General features: G+C 35.5%; 1 protein-coding gene across 1 annotated transcript in view; it reads left to right on the forward strand.

The window, feature by feature from the left end:
* Positions 1–157: 157 nt before the first annotated feature.
* Positions 158–19281, forward strand: part of LOC125003830 — a 35537-nt gene continuing 16413 nt past the window's right edge. Inside the window, exons 1-23 of the mRNA XM_047578048.1 lie at positions 158–201; positions 633–675; positions 1246–1422; positions 1575–1805; positions 2048–2150; positions 2249–2493; positions 3615–3857; positions 4383–4640; positions 5376–5633; positions 8060–8317; positions 8837–9094; positions 9607–9864; positions 10542–10799; positions 11312–11569; positions 12306–12563; positions 13075–13332; positions 13831–14088; positions 14828–15085; positions 15734–15991; positions 16506–16763; positions 17273–17530; positions 18035–18292; positions 18899–19156. Of these exons, the coding sequence (XP_047434004.1) occupies positions 642–675; positions 1246–1422; positions 1575–1805; positions 2048–2150; positions 2249–2493; positions 3615–3857; positions 4383–4640; positions 5376–5633; positions 8060–8317; positions 8837–9094; positions 9607–9864; positions 10542–10799; positions 11312–11569; positions 12306–12563; positions 13075–13332; positions 13831–14088; positions 14828–15085; positions 15734–15991; positions 16506–16763; positions 17273–17530; positions 18035–18292; positions 18899–19156 (5161 nt within the window). The 5' untranslated portion in view covers positions 158–201; positions 633–641. The remainder of the gene's footprint in view (positions 202–632; positions 676–1245; positions 1423–1574; positions 1806–2047; positions 2151–2248; positions 2494–3614; positions 3858–4382; positions 4641–5375; positions 5634–8059; positions 8318–8836; positions 9095–9606; positions 9865–10541; positions 10800–11311; positions 11570–12305; positions 12564–13074; positions 13333–13830; positions 14089–14827; positions 15086–15733; positions 15992–16505; positions 16764–17272; positions 17531–18034; positions 18293–18898; positions 19157–19281) is intronic.

A 19281-nucleotide genomic window follows, 5' to 3' on the forward strand; every position in this document is an offset into this window, starting at 1 on the left:
TGCATACCTTTCCATCAGAGGAGGGAACTAAGTGCAGAGAAAAAAAAAGAGTTTTATCTTTTATTTCCCGGTTCCAGCACTAAGGGTTTTGTCCCTAAGAGTTGAGGCATGCGAAAACTTTAAACACTGACAGCAGATGAGCGTTGAGTGTATAGACCTGAAGTGTTGCATTTCCAGTAGGACGAGGTGGACGTGACATCGGTAAGTAAAACCTCTAACTTTATATAGAGACTTCTGGATATATTATAAACATGTAGACACTCACCAGCCACTTCATTAGGTTCAAGGTAGATTTAAAATCTATATGATAAGATAAGATTTAAGAACTGACAGAGCTTCTGTTTCAGCTGTGTTTCCTTTGTGGAGGCTGTGGTTTATTGTTCTTAGTTAACATCCTGTTTCAGCATAAGCTGAACTTTGTTACAGTCATGAATCTATGATTTAGAGCAGGACTGTTTTATTAGAATGTATTTGTTTCAAGTAGTTTAGGTACATAAAGTGGTGGGTAAGTGTATATAGTACAGTTATATACAATTTCACAGATCCACAAGTCTGTGATGTGAACTGTGACAGGATAATGCAACTTTAAATTACACATTTTAGAATTGATTAACATTATGCGTCTTTCAAAGGTTTAACTCATGGATTATGGACTGTTCTTCATTGCACTGTCAGGTAGGTGCCTCTTGTTTGATTTTTAAAACTCTTAAAACTTAAGCAGTCTTCAAAACATAGTTTGAATGTCAGTGATGTTCAACAAATTCTTGCGTTTTCTATTACACTGCTTGTTGAACTGGTTCTGGTGGTTTTATTGTTGGCAGTGAACTCTGTCTCACTGAGACTGACTGAAGGTTATTTATACTATAATCGAAGCAGACGTATTGTTTAGGTGCTAGACGTTCATTTCAGACAGGCTGCTGGGTTGTTAGGGTGAGTGGAGCATTGTTACCCTGGATGGCAGTTGTGACATAGTATGGAGCAGACAATGAGAGACAGCATCCAAAAATAGTAGCACCTTACAAATGGTTTTACTCGCAGCTAAGTGTTAGAATACAAAAACCTCATCAATAAGCAAGAGTTTAGGATAAGTCCACTGAAACTCTTCTGAAACCACTTGAAGCACAATACATCTGTAGCATAAATGTATTTAATTTATTGAAAAAATAATAATGATAATTATCTGAAATCTTACTATCTTGCATTGTAAATTAACTAAAGTGAGTACCAGAATATTTTTTGTTTTAGGAGCACTGGTCAGCGTCGCCTTTGCCCAGTCTCGCCAGTACTACTTTGTGAACGAGCAGCTGAACTGGACTGAGGCTCAGAGTTTCTGCAGAAACAACTTCACTGATCTGGCCACCATAGAAAACATAGCTGATGTTAACGCTGTTACGAACACCGGGAAACAATCAGACTACACTGGTGAGTTCTTAACAATGTAAAATACCATTTTTAAAAAAAACTTTTTTGATGAACCTTGATATGACACTGAGGAGGATAACATTGTTGGTTGGTCAGAATGTGCTCATAAATATCGTAAATTGTTTGAATAACTGAAACATCTTTTTGAACAGGCAAAGCCTGGATAGGTCTCTATGATGACTTGGTGAACAGTTGGAGATGGTCTCTGAATGACAGCAGCTTCTATGGGGAAGGAGAAACAACGTACAGAAACTGGGATTCTGGTCAGCCCAACAATCTTGGTGGACAGCAGTACTGTGTGGCGCTTCTTGCTCCGGATCCATACTTTGGCACATGGGATGACAGATTGTGTAGTGATCAACTGAGCTTTGTGTGCTACAACGGTGAGTACTAAGTTTAAGTTTATTTCATTTTGTACTAAGAGAGTGAGCATTATTAAATGGCTAAATGTGTCCTCTCTCTGCATAACATTTCCTAAAGCACCTACGCATTTGTTTGGTTGGAATCTTACTGAATCCAGACCTCTGGCTATAATCTGACATATTTAAATGTTTATGTTCATTAATATGTACCGTCCCAATAAAGAAACCATCCTGACTCAGTTTATTCAACCCTATGTTTCCAGGTACTGCTGCAGATGGGACACCAATATATATTAAGAATGAGTTAGTAGCAAACTGGACCGAAGCTCAGAGAATATGCAGGAGGGATTATGTTGATCTAGTCAGGTACAATGTTTACTACTCCCTTGTGCCCTTGTGAGGTGGTTATCTGTCATTTTAACTTTAACGTTAATGGGTGTATGCTACTCTTTCCTCCTTAACAGCATACGAAATCAGACAGAAAATAACAACATCACACAACTGGCAAATGGATCTTTTGTGTGGATCGGCCTGTATCGGGAAAAAGTGTGGTCCGATGGGAGCGAATCTCTGTTTCGACACTGGGCTACAGGGCAACCAAATTCTGGCCTGCAGCAGTGTGTGGCCACAATGGTTAATGGCTCAGAAGAAGGACGATGGTCGGATGAAGACTGTGCCACCAGTTTACCATTCATCTGTTACTCAAGAAGTAATGCATCTGTTTTCTACTTTCACACACTGTGCATGGGTTCATACATGCATTAAGGCAGCAATGCATACATACATATATATATATATATATATATATATATATATACATATATATATATATATTAGGGCTGTGAAAGTTAACGCGTTTACTCGGATTAATCTATCGTCACAATTAATCTGATTAACACTTTAACGCAATTAATCCATCTGCAGCTCAGAATGATTATGACTGTCTCATTTCAGGCAGTTTGTCCAGTAGAGTTACCATCAGGCATGTGCAAATGTGCAGTTCATCCTGGAGTTACAGGCAGCAGAATCAACCGATAAAGATGGAAGTCGCTAAATGCAGAGCTGCTCGTCCTCTACATGAGACGTTTGTGTGCGAAAAAAAAAAACTAAATAAAAACAAGATGGAACATTGGGCCAACATAATGTATTATGCACACTCTACAGGAAGGAGTTGTCTTTTCACCGAAGCACTTCCATCTTAAAATAGCACATTAACACCAAGCATATGTTAGTCAGCTACTCTGCTAGCACTTTGGCTAATGCATCGCCCAGCTTCACAGGGACAAACCAAAACAAACCAAGACACTGACAAGCTGGCAATGCTGGCTTACAAATATGTGTCCGCTCCTGCAACCACTGTTCACTGGGAGAGACCGTTCTCAGTTGCAGCAACATTGGAAATAAGAAGCGGTCGGCTCTCCTCTTAATGTCAACAAGTTAGATTGTCTTAGTAGCAACAGGGACACATTAATGTGGACAAAAGTTAGTTTAAAAAAAGACAATAAAGACGATAAAGAATAAATTATATTTAATTGTGATTAATCGAAATTAATCTACAGTAACCCTGTGATTAATCTGATTAAAATTTTTGATTGTTTGACAGCGCTAATATATATAAATGACTATATGTGTATATATCAGAGGGCTGTAAATGTTTGGATCTTATTCAAAGCACTGTGGTGTAAAATGGTGCAAAACCATGTCATATAAAAACAAATACTCTCAAAAACCTTGATGCGGGAAATAATAATTCAGAACATGATCAATGCTCTGTCTTTAGGATGCTAAAAATGTCTCTTATCCCATTTGTCTAAATTTCACCCAATGCAGCAAACTTCAGATCAGCTGGACAAAATGAGACCAGCATCACTCTGCAGTGGAATAAAGTCAACGACAACGTCAGCTTCATTCTCCAGTTTAATGGTACAGAGACAAACATCATGGCACCAACTGGAGATGGACCAGTAATTCACACAGTCTCATCTCTCACTGCTGGAACTACATACACATTCACTCTCTTCTCTGTGTTTGAGAACATCAGAAGCAGTGGATTACAACTTACAGCAGTCACTGGTAAGATATTTTTAAGTTAAGTGACTTATCGAAAACATGAAAATGGAATAGACTGGCAATGTTTTTTAAACATCTGTTAAACATCTGTATTCTTTATCGCTAGCATTAGAATTTATTCATGTGGGATGCAAAATGGACCCAATCCATTAATTATTGTTGTTTTCTTGCCAAACAAACATGTTTCATAATAAACATGGTGATCTGATACAACAGAAGTAAAATATCTTGATTTTACTTTACCACACGTTCAGGATCAGAATTGGTCAGGTTGGATGCAAAATGGTCCCAGTATAAAAGAAATGTAAAAAATTTGAGTAGAATGAACAAAAAGTCAAATTAATGTTTTCAGATTTCTTGTTCTTAAACAAAAATAATGTCTTTCATAAACAGATCATATTTTTCTAAGTTTTTATGTTCCTCTCCATCAACATCATATTTTATCCAGTTGGGATGCAAAATGGGGCCAAAAATAGACCTTACAAACCAAATGTTTTATTTACAGAAATGTCTTATTTTTTGTTTCAGCTCCTCTGAACACAGATAACTTCAGATCAGCAGAACAAAATGAGACCAGTATCACTCTGCAGTGGAATAAAGTCAACAACAACATCAGCTTTATTCTCCAGTTTAATGGTACAGAGACAAACATCATGGCACCAACTGGAGATGGACCAGTAACTCACACAGTCTCATCTCTCACTGCTGGAACTACATACACATTCACTCTCTTCTCTGTGTTTGAGAACGTCAGAAGCAGTGGATTACAACTTACAGCAGTCACTGGTAAGATATTTTTAAGATAAGTGATCTATAGAAAACACGAAAACTTAATAGAGTGGCTGTCTGTTTTCAAAGAACCCTTTTCTGCATCAGCATTAGAATATATTCTTGTTGGATGCAACTTTGACCCTTATTTATTTTTTCTTTCCAAACAAATATCTTTCATATAAAACATGGAAATTTGATCAAAACAGAAGTAGTAAACTAGAAAGTAAACTACTCTTTACTGTACATCATCTCAGAAAGACATACGTTTCCTCATTAACTGTATCAGGTTATATAAATGCTGTGAATGCTCAGTCCACATTTACGCAAAGTTTTATAAAATCTGGTTTGGCCTCTAGATGGTGCCAATGAACTTCCCTCCAAAATTTCTACATGAAATATGACACTAGAAAATATTAAAACTGAACAGAGGGGCCAATGTGATCAAAACATAAGTAGAATTTCTTGATTTTACTTTTTCTCCCATTCAACATCAGAATTGTTCAGGTTAGATGTATGATGTTTCCAGTATAAACTCAGGTAAAATGCACAGGGAGTCAAATTAATGTTATCAGATTTCTAATTCTTGAACCATAATATTGTGTTTCATATAGTAGGAGACACTGTTTGTCAGTTTTCTTTGTTACTTATTATCACCATCATATTTTATCCATGTGGGAGGCAAAATGGACCAAAAATCAAGATTTGACAGGTCAAAGATGTTTACAGAATTTTGTTCTGTTTCTGTTTCAGCTCCTCAAAACACAGATAACTTCAGATCAGCAGAACAAAATGAGACCAGTATCACTCTGCAGTGGAATAAAGTCAACGACAACGTCAGCTTTATTCTCCAGTTTAATGGTACAGAGACAAACATCATCGCACCAACTGGAGATGGACCAGTAACTCACACAGTCTCATCTCTCACTGCTGGAACTACATACACATTCGCTCTCTTCTCTGTGTTTGAGAATGTCAGAAGCAGTGGATTACAACTTACAGCAGTCACTGGTAAGACATTTTTAAGATGACTGACTATACAAAAAAATAAAAACTGAATAGACTGGCAGTGTTTTTAAGGTACCTGTATTCTGTATCATCAGCTTTAGAGTTAATTTATGTGGGATGCCAAACGGACACATTCTTTTAATGATCATTATTATCAATTTCTAGTCAAACAAATATGTTTTATACAACACAAGTCAATCTGTCCAAATACAATAAGAATATCGTGGATTTTTTGTTTTTTCTTGTATTCAGTGTCAGAATTGTTCAGGTTGGATATACAATTGTACAAAAACAGGTAAAATTCTTACAATGTCAAATTAATCTTTTCATGTTTCTGATTCTTAAACAATGATAGTTTGTTTTATGGAGTAGGAGACTTTTCTTACTTTTGGTATTCCACTTCATCACCTTATCTTATCCCATCCATGTGGGATGCAAAATAGAGCAAACAAATACTTCACAAGCCCAATGTTTTGTTTACAGAAATGTCTTACTTTTTTTTTTTTTGTTTCAGCTCCTCTGAACACAGATAACTTCAGATCAGCAGAACAAAATGCGACCAGTATCACTCTGCAGTGGAATAAAGTCAACGACAATGTCAGCTTTATTCTCCAGTTTAATGGTACAGAGACAAACATCATCGCACCAACTGGAGATGGACCAGTAAATCACACAGTCTCATCTCTCACTGCTGGAACTACATACACATTCACTCTCTTCTCTGTGTTTGAGAACGTCAGAAGCAGTGGATTACAACTTACGACAGTCACAGGTAAGATATTTTTAAGATGGCTGACTATACAAAAAAAGAAAACTGAATCGACTGGCAATGTTTTTCAGGCACGTATATTCTGTATCATTAGCCAGAGTTAATTTATGTGGGAGGCAAAATGGACACATTCTTTTGATCATCATTATTGTCAATTTCTTGTCAAACAAATATGTTTTATACAACAAAGGTGAATCTGTCCAAATACAATTAGAATATCGTGCTTTTTTTCCACTTGTGTTCAGTGTCAGAATTGTTCAGGTTGGATGCAAAATGGTCCAAATAAAAAAAATTTACGAACTCAGTTAAAATTCTCAATGTCAATAATCTTCATGTTTGATCTAACAATGATGTTTGTTTTATGGAGGAGACTTTTTACTTTGGTATTCCAATTATCACCTTATCTTACCCATTGTGGGATGCAAATAGACAACAAATACTCCAAGCCATTTTTTAGAAATTCTTATTTTTTTTTTTTTTGTTTCATCCTCTGAACACAGATAACTCAACACAAACAAAATGAACTATATCATGCAGTGGAAAGTCAACGACATGTCAGCTTTATTCTCCATTTAATGGTACAGAGACAAACTCATCGACCAACTGAGATGACCATAACCACACAGTCTCATCTCTCACTGCTGAATACATACACTTCACTCTCTTCTGTGTTGAACGTCAAAGCAGTGATTACATTACGCATCACTGGTAGACATGTTTAAGAGACTGACTATACAAAAATCAAACTTAATACAGTGACAGTGTTTTCAGGCACGTGTATTCTGTATCACGCTAGCTATTTATGTGGAGAAAAATGGACACATTTTTAATCAATTATCATCAATTCTTTAAAAAAATTTCATAAAACACTGTCCAAATACAATTACATATCGTGTTTTTTTTCTTGTAGTCAATGTCAGTGTCAAAATTTCCAAAAACAAAATGTAACAGTTAAATTAAATTAATATGTTTTCATTTTGATTTAAATGAAGTTTTTTACTTTTTTGTTCATCACCTATTTTCCTGTGGATGCAAAATGGAGCTAATGATAGACCTGCAGCCTAAGTTTGTTACGAATTTTGTTCATTGTTCAGCTCTCCAACACAGATAACTCACAGCAGACAAATGACTAGTATCACCTGGATGGAATCAAATCAACAAAATGTCCTCTCCTCATTAATGTACAGAGACCACATGCACACGGATGGACCTAACTCACACAGTTCATCTCACTGCTGAACTAATCACATTCTCTTCTGTGTTGAAACGTCAGAAGCAGGATTACAACTTAAGCAGCATGTGAATTGCAAGATAATTGATCTACAGAAACATGTAACTGAATAAAGTCGCAGTTTTCAGTCATCTGTATTCCGCATTACCAGCCTTAGGTTATTATGGTGCCAATTATTAATATATTTTTAGTTTTCAAAAAGTAATTAAAACGAATATCAGATGATACTTTTGTACTAATTGACAAAATTGTTGAGAAATGGATTAAATAAAATGATTAATTAGATTTTTGTTCTTAAAAATAAGTATTCAAAGCAACCAATTTTCTCAGTTTCTATTCCTCTCCATCCTATTTTATCGTTATGCAAAAGGAGCAAAAATCAGATTGAAGGCAAGATGTTTACAGAATTTTGCTCTGTTTCTGTTTCAGCTCCTCAAAACACAGATAACTTCAGATCAGCAGAACAAAATGCGACCAGTATCACTCTGCAGTGGAATAAAGTCAACAACAATGTCAGCTTTATTCTCCAGTTTAATGGTACAGATACAAACATCATGGCACCAACTGGAGATGGACCAGTAAATCACACAGTCTCATCTCTCACTGCTGGAACTACATACACATTCACTCTCTTCTCTGTGTTTGAGAACGTCAGAAGCAGTGGATTACAACTTACAGCAGTCACTGGTAAGATATTTTAAAGATGACTGACTATACAAAAAATCAAAACTGCATAGACTGGCAATGTTTTTCAGGCACGTATATTCTGTATCATCAGCCTTAGCTTTAATTTATGTGGGATGCAAAATGGACACATTCTTTTAATCATCATTATTATCAATTTTTTGTCAAACAAATATGTTTTATACAACAAAGGTGAATCTGTCCAAATACAATAAGAATATTGTGCCTTTTCCCCCTTGTATTCAGTGTCAGAATTGTTCAGGTTGGATGCAAAATGGTCCAAATAAAAAAATGTACGAACTCAGTTAAAATTCTCAGAATGTCAACTTAATCATTCATGTTTCTGATTCTTAAACAATGATAGTTTTTTTTATGGAGTAGGAGACTTTTCTTACTTTTGGTATTCCACTTCATCACCTTATCTTATCCCATCCATGTGGGATGCAAAATAGAGCAAACAAATACTTCACAAGCCCAATGTTTTGTTTACAGAAATGTCTTACTTTTTTTTTTTTGTTTCAGCTCCTCTGAACACAGATAACTTCAGATCAGCAGAACAAAATGAGACTAGTATCACTCTGCAGTGGAATAAAGTCAACGACAATGTCAGCTTTATTCTCCAGTTTAATGGTACAGAGACAAACATCATCGCACCAACTGGAGATGGACCAGTAAATCACACAGTCTCATCTCTCACTGCTGGAACTACATACACATTCACTCTCTTCTCTGTGTTTGAGAACGTCAGAAGCAGTGGATTACAACTTACGACAGTCACAGGTAAGATATTTTTAAGATGACTGACTATACAAAAAAATAAAAACTGAATAGACTGGCAGTGTTTTTAAGGTACCTGTATTCTGTATCATCAGCTTTAGAGTTAATTTATGTGGGAGGCAAAATGGACACATTCTTTTAATGATCATTATCATAAATTTCTAGTCGAACAAATATGTTTTATACCACACAAGTCAACCTGTCCAAATACAATTAGAATGTCGTGGGGGTTTTTTTTCTTGTATTTAGTGTCAGAATTGTTCAGGTCGGATTCAAAATTTTCCGAATAACAAAATGTATGATTTCAGTTAAAATTCTTAGAATGTCAAATTAATCTTTTCATGTTTCTGAATCTTAAACAATGATAGTTTGTTTTATGAAGTAGGAGACTTTTCTCACTTTTGGTGTTCCACTTCATCACCATATTTTATCCAAGTGGGATGCAAAATGGAGCTAATGATAGACCTTGCAGGCCTAAGGGTTTGTTTACGGAATTTTGTTCATATTTGTTTCAGCTCCTCAAAACACAGATACCTTCAGATCAGCAGGACAAAATGAGACCAGTATCACTCTGCAGTGGAATGAAGTCAACAACAACGTCAGCTTCATTCTCCAGTTTAATGGTACAGAGACAAACATCATGGCACCAACTGGAGATGGACCAGTAACTCACACAGTCTCATCTCTCACTGCTGGAACTACATACACATTCACTCTCTTCTCTGTGTTTGAGAATGTCAGAAGCAGTGGATTACAACTTACAGCAGTCACTGGTAAGATATGTTTAAGATAAGTGATCTATAGAAAACATGAAAACTTAATAGAGTGGCGGTCTGTTTTCAAAGAACCCTTTTCTGCATCAGCATTAGAATATATTCTTGTTGGATGCGACTTTGACCCAATTTATTTTTTCTTTCCGAACAAATATCTTTCATATAAAACATGGAAATTTGATCAAAACAGAAGTAGTAAACTAGAAAGTAAACTACTCTTTACCGTACATCATCTCAGAAAGACATACGTTTCCTTATTAACTGTATCAGGTTATATAAATGCTGTGAATGCTCAGTCCACATTTACGCAAAGGTTTATAAAATCTGGTTTAGCCTCTAGATGGTGCCAATGAACATCCCTCCAAAAATTCTACATGAAATATGACACTAGAAAATATTAAAACTGAACAGAGGGGCCAATGTGATCCAAACATGAGTAGAATTTCTTGATTTTAGTTTTCCTCAAATTCAACATCAGAATTGTTCAGGTTGGATGTATGATGTTCCCACTATAAAAAAAGGTATAGACTAAGGTAAAATGCACAGGAAGTCAAATTAATATTTTCAGATTTCTAATTCTTGAACCATAATATTGTGTTTCATATAGTAGGAGACACTGTTTGTCAGTTTTCTTTGTTACTTGTTGTTTACGGAATTTTGTTCTGTTTCTGTTTCAGCTCCTCAAAACACAGATAACTTCAGATCAGCAGAACAAAATGAGACCAGTATCACTCTGCAGTGGAATAAAGTCAACAACAATGTCAGCTTTATTCTCCAGTTTAATGGTACAGAGACAAACATCATCACACCAACTGGAGATGGACCAGTAACTCACACAGTCTCATCTCTCACTGCTGGAACTACATACACATTCACTCTCTTCTCTGTGTTTGAGAACGTCAGAAGCAGTGGATTACAACTTACGGCAGTCACTGGTAAGATATTTTTAAGTTAAGTGACTTATCGAAAACATGAAAATTTAATAGACTGGCAATCTTTTTTAAACATCTGTATTCTTTATCACTAGCATCAGAATGTATTCATGTGGGATGCAAAATGGACCCAATCCATTAATTAATGTTGCTTTCTTGCCAAACAAACATGTTTCATACAAAAAATGGTGATCTGATACAACAGAAGTAAAATATCTTGATTTTACTTTACCACACGTTCAGGATCAGAATTGGTCAGGTTGGATGCAAAATGGTCCCAGTATTAAAGAAATGTAAAAAAGTTGAGTAGAATGAACAAAAAGTCAAATTAATGTTTTCAGATTTCTTGTTCTTAAACAATAATAGTGTGTTTCATAAACAGATCATATTTTTCTAAGTTTTTATGTTCCTCTCCATCACCATCACATTTTATCCATGTGGGATGCAAAATGGGGCCAAAAATAGACCTTACAAACCAAACGTTTATTTACAGAAATGTCTTATTTTTGTTTCAGCTCCTCTGAACACAGATAACTTCAGATCAGCAGAACAAAATGAGACGAGTATCACTCTGCAGTGGAATAAAGTCAACAACAACGTCAGCTTTATTCTCCAGTTTAATGGTACAGAGACAAACATCATTGCACCAACTGGAGATGGACCAGTAACTCACACAGTCTCATCTCTCATTGCTGGAACTACATACACATTCGCTCTCTTCTCTGTGTTTGAGAACATCAGAAGCAGTGGATTACAACTTACAGCAGTCACTGGTAAGATATTTTTAAGATAAGTGATCTATAGAAAACACGAAAACTTAATAGAGTGGCTGTCTATTTTCAAAGAACCCTTTTCTGCATCAGCATTAGAATATATTCTTGTTGGATGCGACTTTGACCGAATTTATTTTTTCTTTCCAAACAAATATCTTTCATATAAAACATGGAAATTTGATCAAAACAGAAGTAGTAAACTAGAAAGTAAACTACTCTTTACTGTACATCATCTCAGAAAGACATACGTTTCCTCATTAACTGTATCAGGTTATATAAATGCTGTGAATGCTCAGTCCACATTTACGCAAAGGTTTATAAAATCTGGTTTGGCCTCTAGATGGTGCCAATGAACTTCCCTCCAAAAATTCTACATGAAATATGACACAAGAAAATATTAAAACTGAACAGAGGGGCCAATGTGATCAAAACATAAGTAGAATTTCTTGATTTTACTTTTTCTCCCATTCAACATCAGAATTGTTCAGGTTAGATGTATGATGTTTCCAGTATAAACTCATGTAAAATGCACAGGGAGTCAAATTAATGTTATCAGATTTCTAATTCTTGAACCATAATATTGTGTTTCATATAGTAGGAGACACTGTTTGTCAGTTTTCTTTGTTACTTATTATCACCATCATATTTTATCCATGTGTGATGCAAAAATGGAGCCAAAAATCAAGATTTGAAATGCCAAGGATGTTTACAGAATTTTGTTCTGTTTCTGTTTCAGCTCCTCAAAACACAGATAACTTCAGATCAGCAGAACAAAATGAGACCAGTATCACTCTGCAGTGGAATAAAGTCAACAACAACGTCAGCTTTATTCTCCAGTTTAATGGTACAGAGACAAACATCATCACACCAACTGGAGATGGACCAGTAACTCACACAGTCTCATCTCTCACTGCTGGAACTACATACACATTCACTCTCTTCTCTGTGTTTGAGAACGTCAGAAGCAGTGGATTACAACTTACGGCAGTCACTGGTAAGACATTTTTAAGATGACTGACTATACAAAAAAATAAAAACTGAATAGACTGGCAGTGTTTTTAAGGTACCAGTATTCTGTATCATCAGCTTCAGAGTTAATTTATGTGGGAGGCAAAATGGACACATTCTTTTAATGATCATTGTTATCAATTTCTAGTCAAACAAATATGTTTTATACAACACAAGTCAATCTGTCCAAATACAATAAGAAAATCGTGGATTTTTTGTTTATTCTTGTATTCAGTGTCAGAATTGTTCAGGTTGGATATACAATTGTACAAAAACAGGTAAAATTATTAGAATGTCAAATTAATCTTTTCATGTTTCTGATTCTTAAACAATGATAGTTTGTTTTATGGAGTAGGAGACTTTTCTTACTTTTGGTATTCCACTTCATCACCATATTTTATCCATGTGGGATGCAAAATGGAGCCAATGATAGACTTTGCTGGCCAAAGTTTTTTTGTTTTTTTTTTTGTACAGAATTTTGTTTTTATTTGTTTCAGCTCCTCAAAACACAGATACCTTTAGATCAGCAGGACAAAATGAGACTAGTATCACACTGCAGTGGAATCAAATCAACAACAATGTCAGCTTCATCCTCCAGTTTAATGGTACAGAGATAAACATCATCACACCAACTGGAGATGGACCAGTAACTCACACAGTCTCATCTCTCACTGCTGGAACTACATACACATTCACTCTCTTCTCTGTGTTTGAGAACGTCAGAAGCAGTGGATTACAACTTACAGCAGTCACTGGTAAGATATTTTTAAGATGACTGACTATACAAAAAATGAAAACTGAATAGACTGGCAATGTTTTTCAGGCACGTATATTCTGTATCATTAGCGTTAGAGTTAATTTATGTGAGATGCAAAATGGACATATTCTTTTAATCATCATTATTATCAATTTCTTGTCAAACAAATATGTTTTATACAACAAAGGTGAATCTGTCCAAATACAATAAGAATATCGTGGATTTTTTGTTTTTTCTTGTATTCAGTGTCAGAATTGTTCAGGTTGGATATAAAATTGTACAAAAACAGGTAAAATTCTCAGAATGTCAAATTAATCTTTTCATGTCTCTGATTCTTAAACAATAAGACTGTGTTTTATGAAGTAGGAGACTTTTCTTACTTTTGGTGTTCCACTTCATCACCATATTTTATCCATGTCGGATGCAAAATTGAACCAATGATAGGCTTTGCTGGCCTAAGGTTTTGTTTACAGAATTTTTTTCTTTTTTGTTTCAGCTCCTCCAAACACAGATACGTTTGGATCAGCAGGACAAAATGAGACTAGTATCACGCTGCAGTGGAATCAAATCAACAACAATGTCAGCTTCATCCTCCAGTTTAATGGTACAGAGACAAACATCATTGCACCAACTGGAGATGGACCAGTAACTCACACAGTCTCATCTCTCACTGCTGGAACTACATACACATTCACTCTCTTCTCTGTGTTTGAGAACGTCAGAAGCAGTGGATTACAATTTACAGCAGTCACTGGTAAGACAACAGACTCCACTAATCTAGTTTACTGTTATCACCTCAGAAAAACATATTTTCCTCATTATCTGCATCAGGTTATAAATGCTGTGAATGCTCAGTCCACATTTCCTCCAAGGTTTACAAAACCTGATTTGGCCTCTAGATGGTGACAATGAACTTCCCTCCAATCATCGTACATGAAACATGTCACTTGTTCCTCATGGTTCAGTTTACTTTTATCAACCAGTGGCCGTGGGTTGCTTCAGTCACTTTATTTTTCTCTTTCTGCTTCAGCTCGTCAAGATACACATAGCTTCATATCAAAACCCTGTTTGCTGTATCCCCAGCTTTAGAGTTAATTGATGTGGGAAGCAAAATTGGCCCTTTTGTTTTTTCTCATCAAATGAATATGTTTCATATAAAACATGGCGATCTGATCAAAGAGAAGTAAACTATTTTGATTTCAGTTTTCCTCGCATTCAACATCAGAATTGTTCAGGTTGGATGTAAAATGTTCCCAGTATCAAAAAAAGGTATAAACTCAGGTAAAATGCACAGGGAATCAAATGAATGTTTTCAGATTTCTTTTTCTTGAGCCCTACTATTGTGTTTAATAGAGTAGGAGACACTGTTTTTCAGTTTTCTTTGTCACTTATCATCACCATTATATTTTATCTATGTGGGATGCAAAATGGACCAAAAATCAAGATTTGAAAGGCAAGGATGTTTACAGAATTTTGTTCTGTTTCTGTTTCAGCTCCTCTGAACACCGATACCTTCAGATCAGCAGGACAAAATGAGACTAGTATCACTCTGCAGTGGAATCAAATCAACAATAATGTCAGCTTTATTCTCCAGTTTAATGGTACAGAGACAAACATCATCGCACCAACTGGAGATGGACCAGTAACTCACACAGTCTCATCTCTCACTGCTGGAACTACATACACATTCACTCTCTTCTCTGTGTTTGAGAACGTCAGAAGCAGTGGATTACAACTTACGACAGTCACAGGTAAGATATTTTTAAGATAAGTGATCTGCGGTCTGTTTTCAAAGCACCCTTTTCTGCATCAGCATTAGAATATATTCTTGTTGGATGCGACTTTGACCGAATTTATTTTTTCTTTCCAAACAAATATCTTTCATATAAAACATGGAAATTTGATCAAAACAGAAGTAGTAAACTAGTAAGTAACTACTCTTTACTGTACATCATCTCAGAAAGACATACGTTTCCTCATTAACTGTATCAGGTTATATAAATGCTGTGAATGCTCAGTCCACATTTATGCAAAGGTTTATAAAATCTGGTTTGGCCTCGAGATGGTGCCAATGAACTTCCCTCCAAAAATTCTACATGAAATATGACACTAGAAAATATTAAAACTGAACAGAGGGGCCGATGTGATCAAAACATGAGTAGAATTTCTTGATTTTACTTTTCCTCACATTCAACATCAGAATTGTTCAGCTTGGATGTATGATGTTCCCACTATAAAAAAAGGTATAGACTAAGGTAAAATGCACAGGAAGTCAAATTAATATTTTCAGAATTCTAACTCTTGAACCATAATATTGTGTTTCATATAGTAGGAGACACTGTTTGTCAGTTTTCTTTGTTACTTGTTGTTTACGGAATTTTGTTCTGTTTCTGTTTCAGCTCCTCAAAACACAGATAACTTCAGATCAGCAGAACAAAATGAGACCAGTATCACTCTGCAGTGGAATAAAGTCAACGACAACGTCAGCTTTATTCTCCAGTTTAATGGTACAGAGACAAACATCATGGCACCAACTGGAGATGGACCAGTAACTTACACAGTCTCATCTCTCACTGCTGGAACTACATACACATTCACTCTCTTCTCTGTGTTTGAGAACGTCAGAAGCAGTGGATTACAACTTACAGCAGTCACTGGTAAGATATGTTTAAGTTAAGTGACTTATCGAGAACATGAAAATTTAATAGACTGGCAATCTTTTTTAAACATCTGTATTCTTTATCACTAGCATCAGAATTTATGCATGTGGGATGCAACATGGTCCCAATCCATTAATTAATGTTGCTTTCTTGCCAAACAAACATGTTTCATAATAAACATGGTGATCTGATACAACAGAAGTAAAATATCTTGATTTTACTTTACCACAGGTTCAGGATCAGAATTGGTCAGGTTGGATGCAAAATGCTCCCAGTATTAAAGAAATGTAAAAAAGTTGAGTAGAATGAACAAAAAGTCAAATTAATGTTTTCAGATTTCTTGTTCTAAAACAAAAATAATGTGTTTCATAAACAGATCATATTTTTCTAAGTTTTTATGTTCCTCTCCATCAACATCATATTTTATCCAGTTGGGATGCAAAATGGGGCCAAAAATAGACCTTACAAACCAAATGTTTTATTTACAGAAATGTCTTATTTTTTGTTTCAGCTCCTCTGAACACAGATAACTTCAGATCAGCAGGACAAAATGAGACCAGTATCACTCTGCAGTGGAATAAAGTCAACAACAATGTCAGCTTCATTCTCCAGTTTAATGGTACAGAGACAAACATCATTGCACCAACTGGAGATGGACCAGTAACTTACACAGTCTCATCTCTCACTGCTGGAACTACATACACATTCACTCTCTTCTCTGTGTTTGAGAACGTCAGAAGCAGTGGATTACAACTTACAGCAGTCACTGGTAAGACATGTTTAAGATGACTGACTATACAAAAAATCAAAACTGAATACAGTGACAGTGTTTTTCAGGCACGTGTATTCTGTATCATCAGCCTTAGAGCTTATTTATGTGGGAGGCAGAATGGACACATTCTTTTAATCTTAATTATCATCAATTTCTTGTCAAACAAATATGTTTCATACAACACAAGTCAATCTGTCCAAATACAATTACAATATCGTGTTTGTTTTTTTCTTGTATTCAGTGTCAAAATTGCTCAGGTTGGATCCAAAATTTTCCAAATAAAAAAATGTATGAACTCAGTTAAAATTCTTAGAATGTGAAATTAATGTTTTCATGGTTCTGATTCTTAAACAATGATAGTTTGTTTTATGAAGTGGAGACTTTTCTCACTTTTGGTGTTGCAGTTCATCACCATATTTTATCCATGTGGGATGCAAAATGGAGCTAATGATAGACCTTGCAGGCCTAAGGTTTTGTTTACGGAATTTTGTTCATATTTGTTTCAGCTCCTCCAAACACAGATACCTTCAGATCAGCAGGACAAAATGAGACCAGTATCACTCTGCAGTGGAATAAAGTCAACGACAACGTCAGCTTTATTCTCCAGTTTAATGGTACAGAGACAAACATCATGGCACCAACTGGAGATGGACCAGTAAATCACACAGTCTCATCTCTCACTGCTGGAACTACATACACATTCACTCTCTTCTCTGTGTTTGAGAACGTCAGAAGCAGTGGATTACAACTTACAGCAGTCACTGGTAAGATATTTTTAAGATGACTGACTATACAAAATAATAAAAACTGAATAGACTGGCAATGTTTTTCAGGTACCTATATTCTGTATCATCAGCTTTAGAGTTAATTTATGTGGGAGGCAAAATGGACACATTCTTTTAATGATCATTGTCATCAATTTCTAGTCAAACAAATATGTTTTATACAACACAAGTCAATCTGTCCAAATACAATAAGAATATCGTGGATTTTTTGTTTATTCTTGTGTTCAGTGTCAGAATTGTTCAGGTTGGATATACAATTGTACAAAAACAGGTAAAATTCTTAGAATGTCAAATTAATCTTTTCATGTTTCTGATTCTAAACAATGATAGTTTGTTTTATGGAGTAGGAGACTTTTCTTACTTTTGGTATTCCACTTCATCACCATATTTTATCTATGTGGGATGCAAAATGGAGCTAATGATAGACTTTGCTGGCCCAAGGTTTTTTTTTTTTGTACAGAATTTTGTTCATATTTGTTTCAGCTCCTCAAAACACAGATACCTTCAGATCAGCAGGACAAAATGAGACCAGTATCACGCTGGAGTGGAATCAAATCAACAACAATGTCAGCTTCATCCTCCAGTTTAATGGTACAGAGACAAACATCATCACACCAACTGGAGATGGACCAGTAACTCACACAGTCTCATCTCTCACTGCTGGAACTACATACACATTCACTCTCTTCTCTGTATTTGAGAACGTCAGAAGCAGTGGATTACAACTTACAGCAGTCACTGGTAAGATATTTCAAGATAATTGATCTACAGAAGACATGTAAACTGAATAAAGTCGCAGTCTTTTTCAGTCATCTGTATTCCGCATTACCAGCCTTAGAGTTTATTTATGTGGGATGCCAAATGTATTCAGTTCAATAATTATTTTTAGTTTCTTGCCAAAGAAATGTGTTTAATATAAAACACGGCGATCTGATCAAGCAGAAGTGAAATATCTTGATTTTGGTTTACCTCACATTCAGGAACAAAATTGTATGGTTGGATGCAAAATGGTCCCAGTATTAAAGAAATGTAAAATATGGATTAAAACTCTCAGAAAGTCAAATTAATGTTTTAGATTTCTTGTTCTTAAACAATAATAACGTATTTCATGAAGCAGGCCATATTTTCTCAGTTTTCATATTCCTCTCCATCACCATCCCATTTTATCCACGTGTGATGCAAAAATGGAACCAAAAATCAAGATTTGAAAGGCCAAGGATGTTTACAGAATTTTGCTCTGTTTCTGTTTCAGCTGTTTCTTTCTGTGTTTCATATAGTAGGAGACACTGTTTGTCAGTTTTCTTTGTTACTTGTTGTTTACGGAATTTTGTTCTGTTTCTGTTTCAGCTCCTCAAAACACAGATAACTTCAGATCAGCAGAACAAAATGAGACCAGTATCACTCTGCAGTGGAATAAAGTCAACTACAACGTCAGCTTTATTCTCCAGTTTAATGGTACAGAGACAAACATCATCACACCAACTGGAGATGGACCAGTAACTCACACAGTCTCATCTCTCACTGCTGGAACTACATACACATTCACTCTCTTCTCTGTGTTTGAGAACGTCAGAAGCAGTGGATTACAATTTACAGCAGTCACTGGTAAGATATGTTTAAGTTAAGTGACTTATCGAAAACATGAAAATTTAATAGACTGGCAATCTTTTTTAAACATCTGTATTCTTTATCACTAGCATCAGAATGTATTCATGTGGGATGCAAAATGG

This window comes from Mugil cephalus, chromosome 1 (genome assembly GCF_022458985.1).
Source record: "Mugil cephalus isolate CIBA_MC_2020 chromosome 1, CIBA_Mcephalus_1.1, whole genome shotgun sequence".
NCBI classification, from domain to species: domain Eukaryota; kingdom Metazoa; phylum Chordata; class Actinopteri; order Mugiliformes; family Mugilidae; genus Mugil; species Mugil cephalus.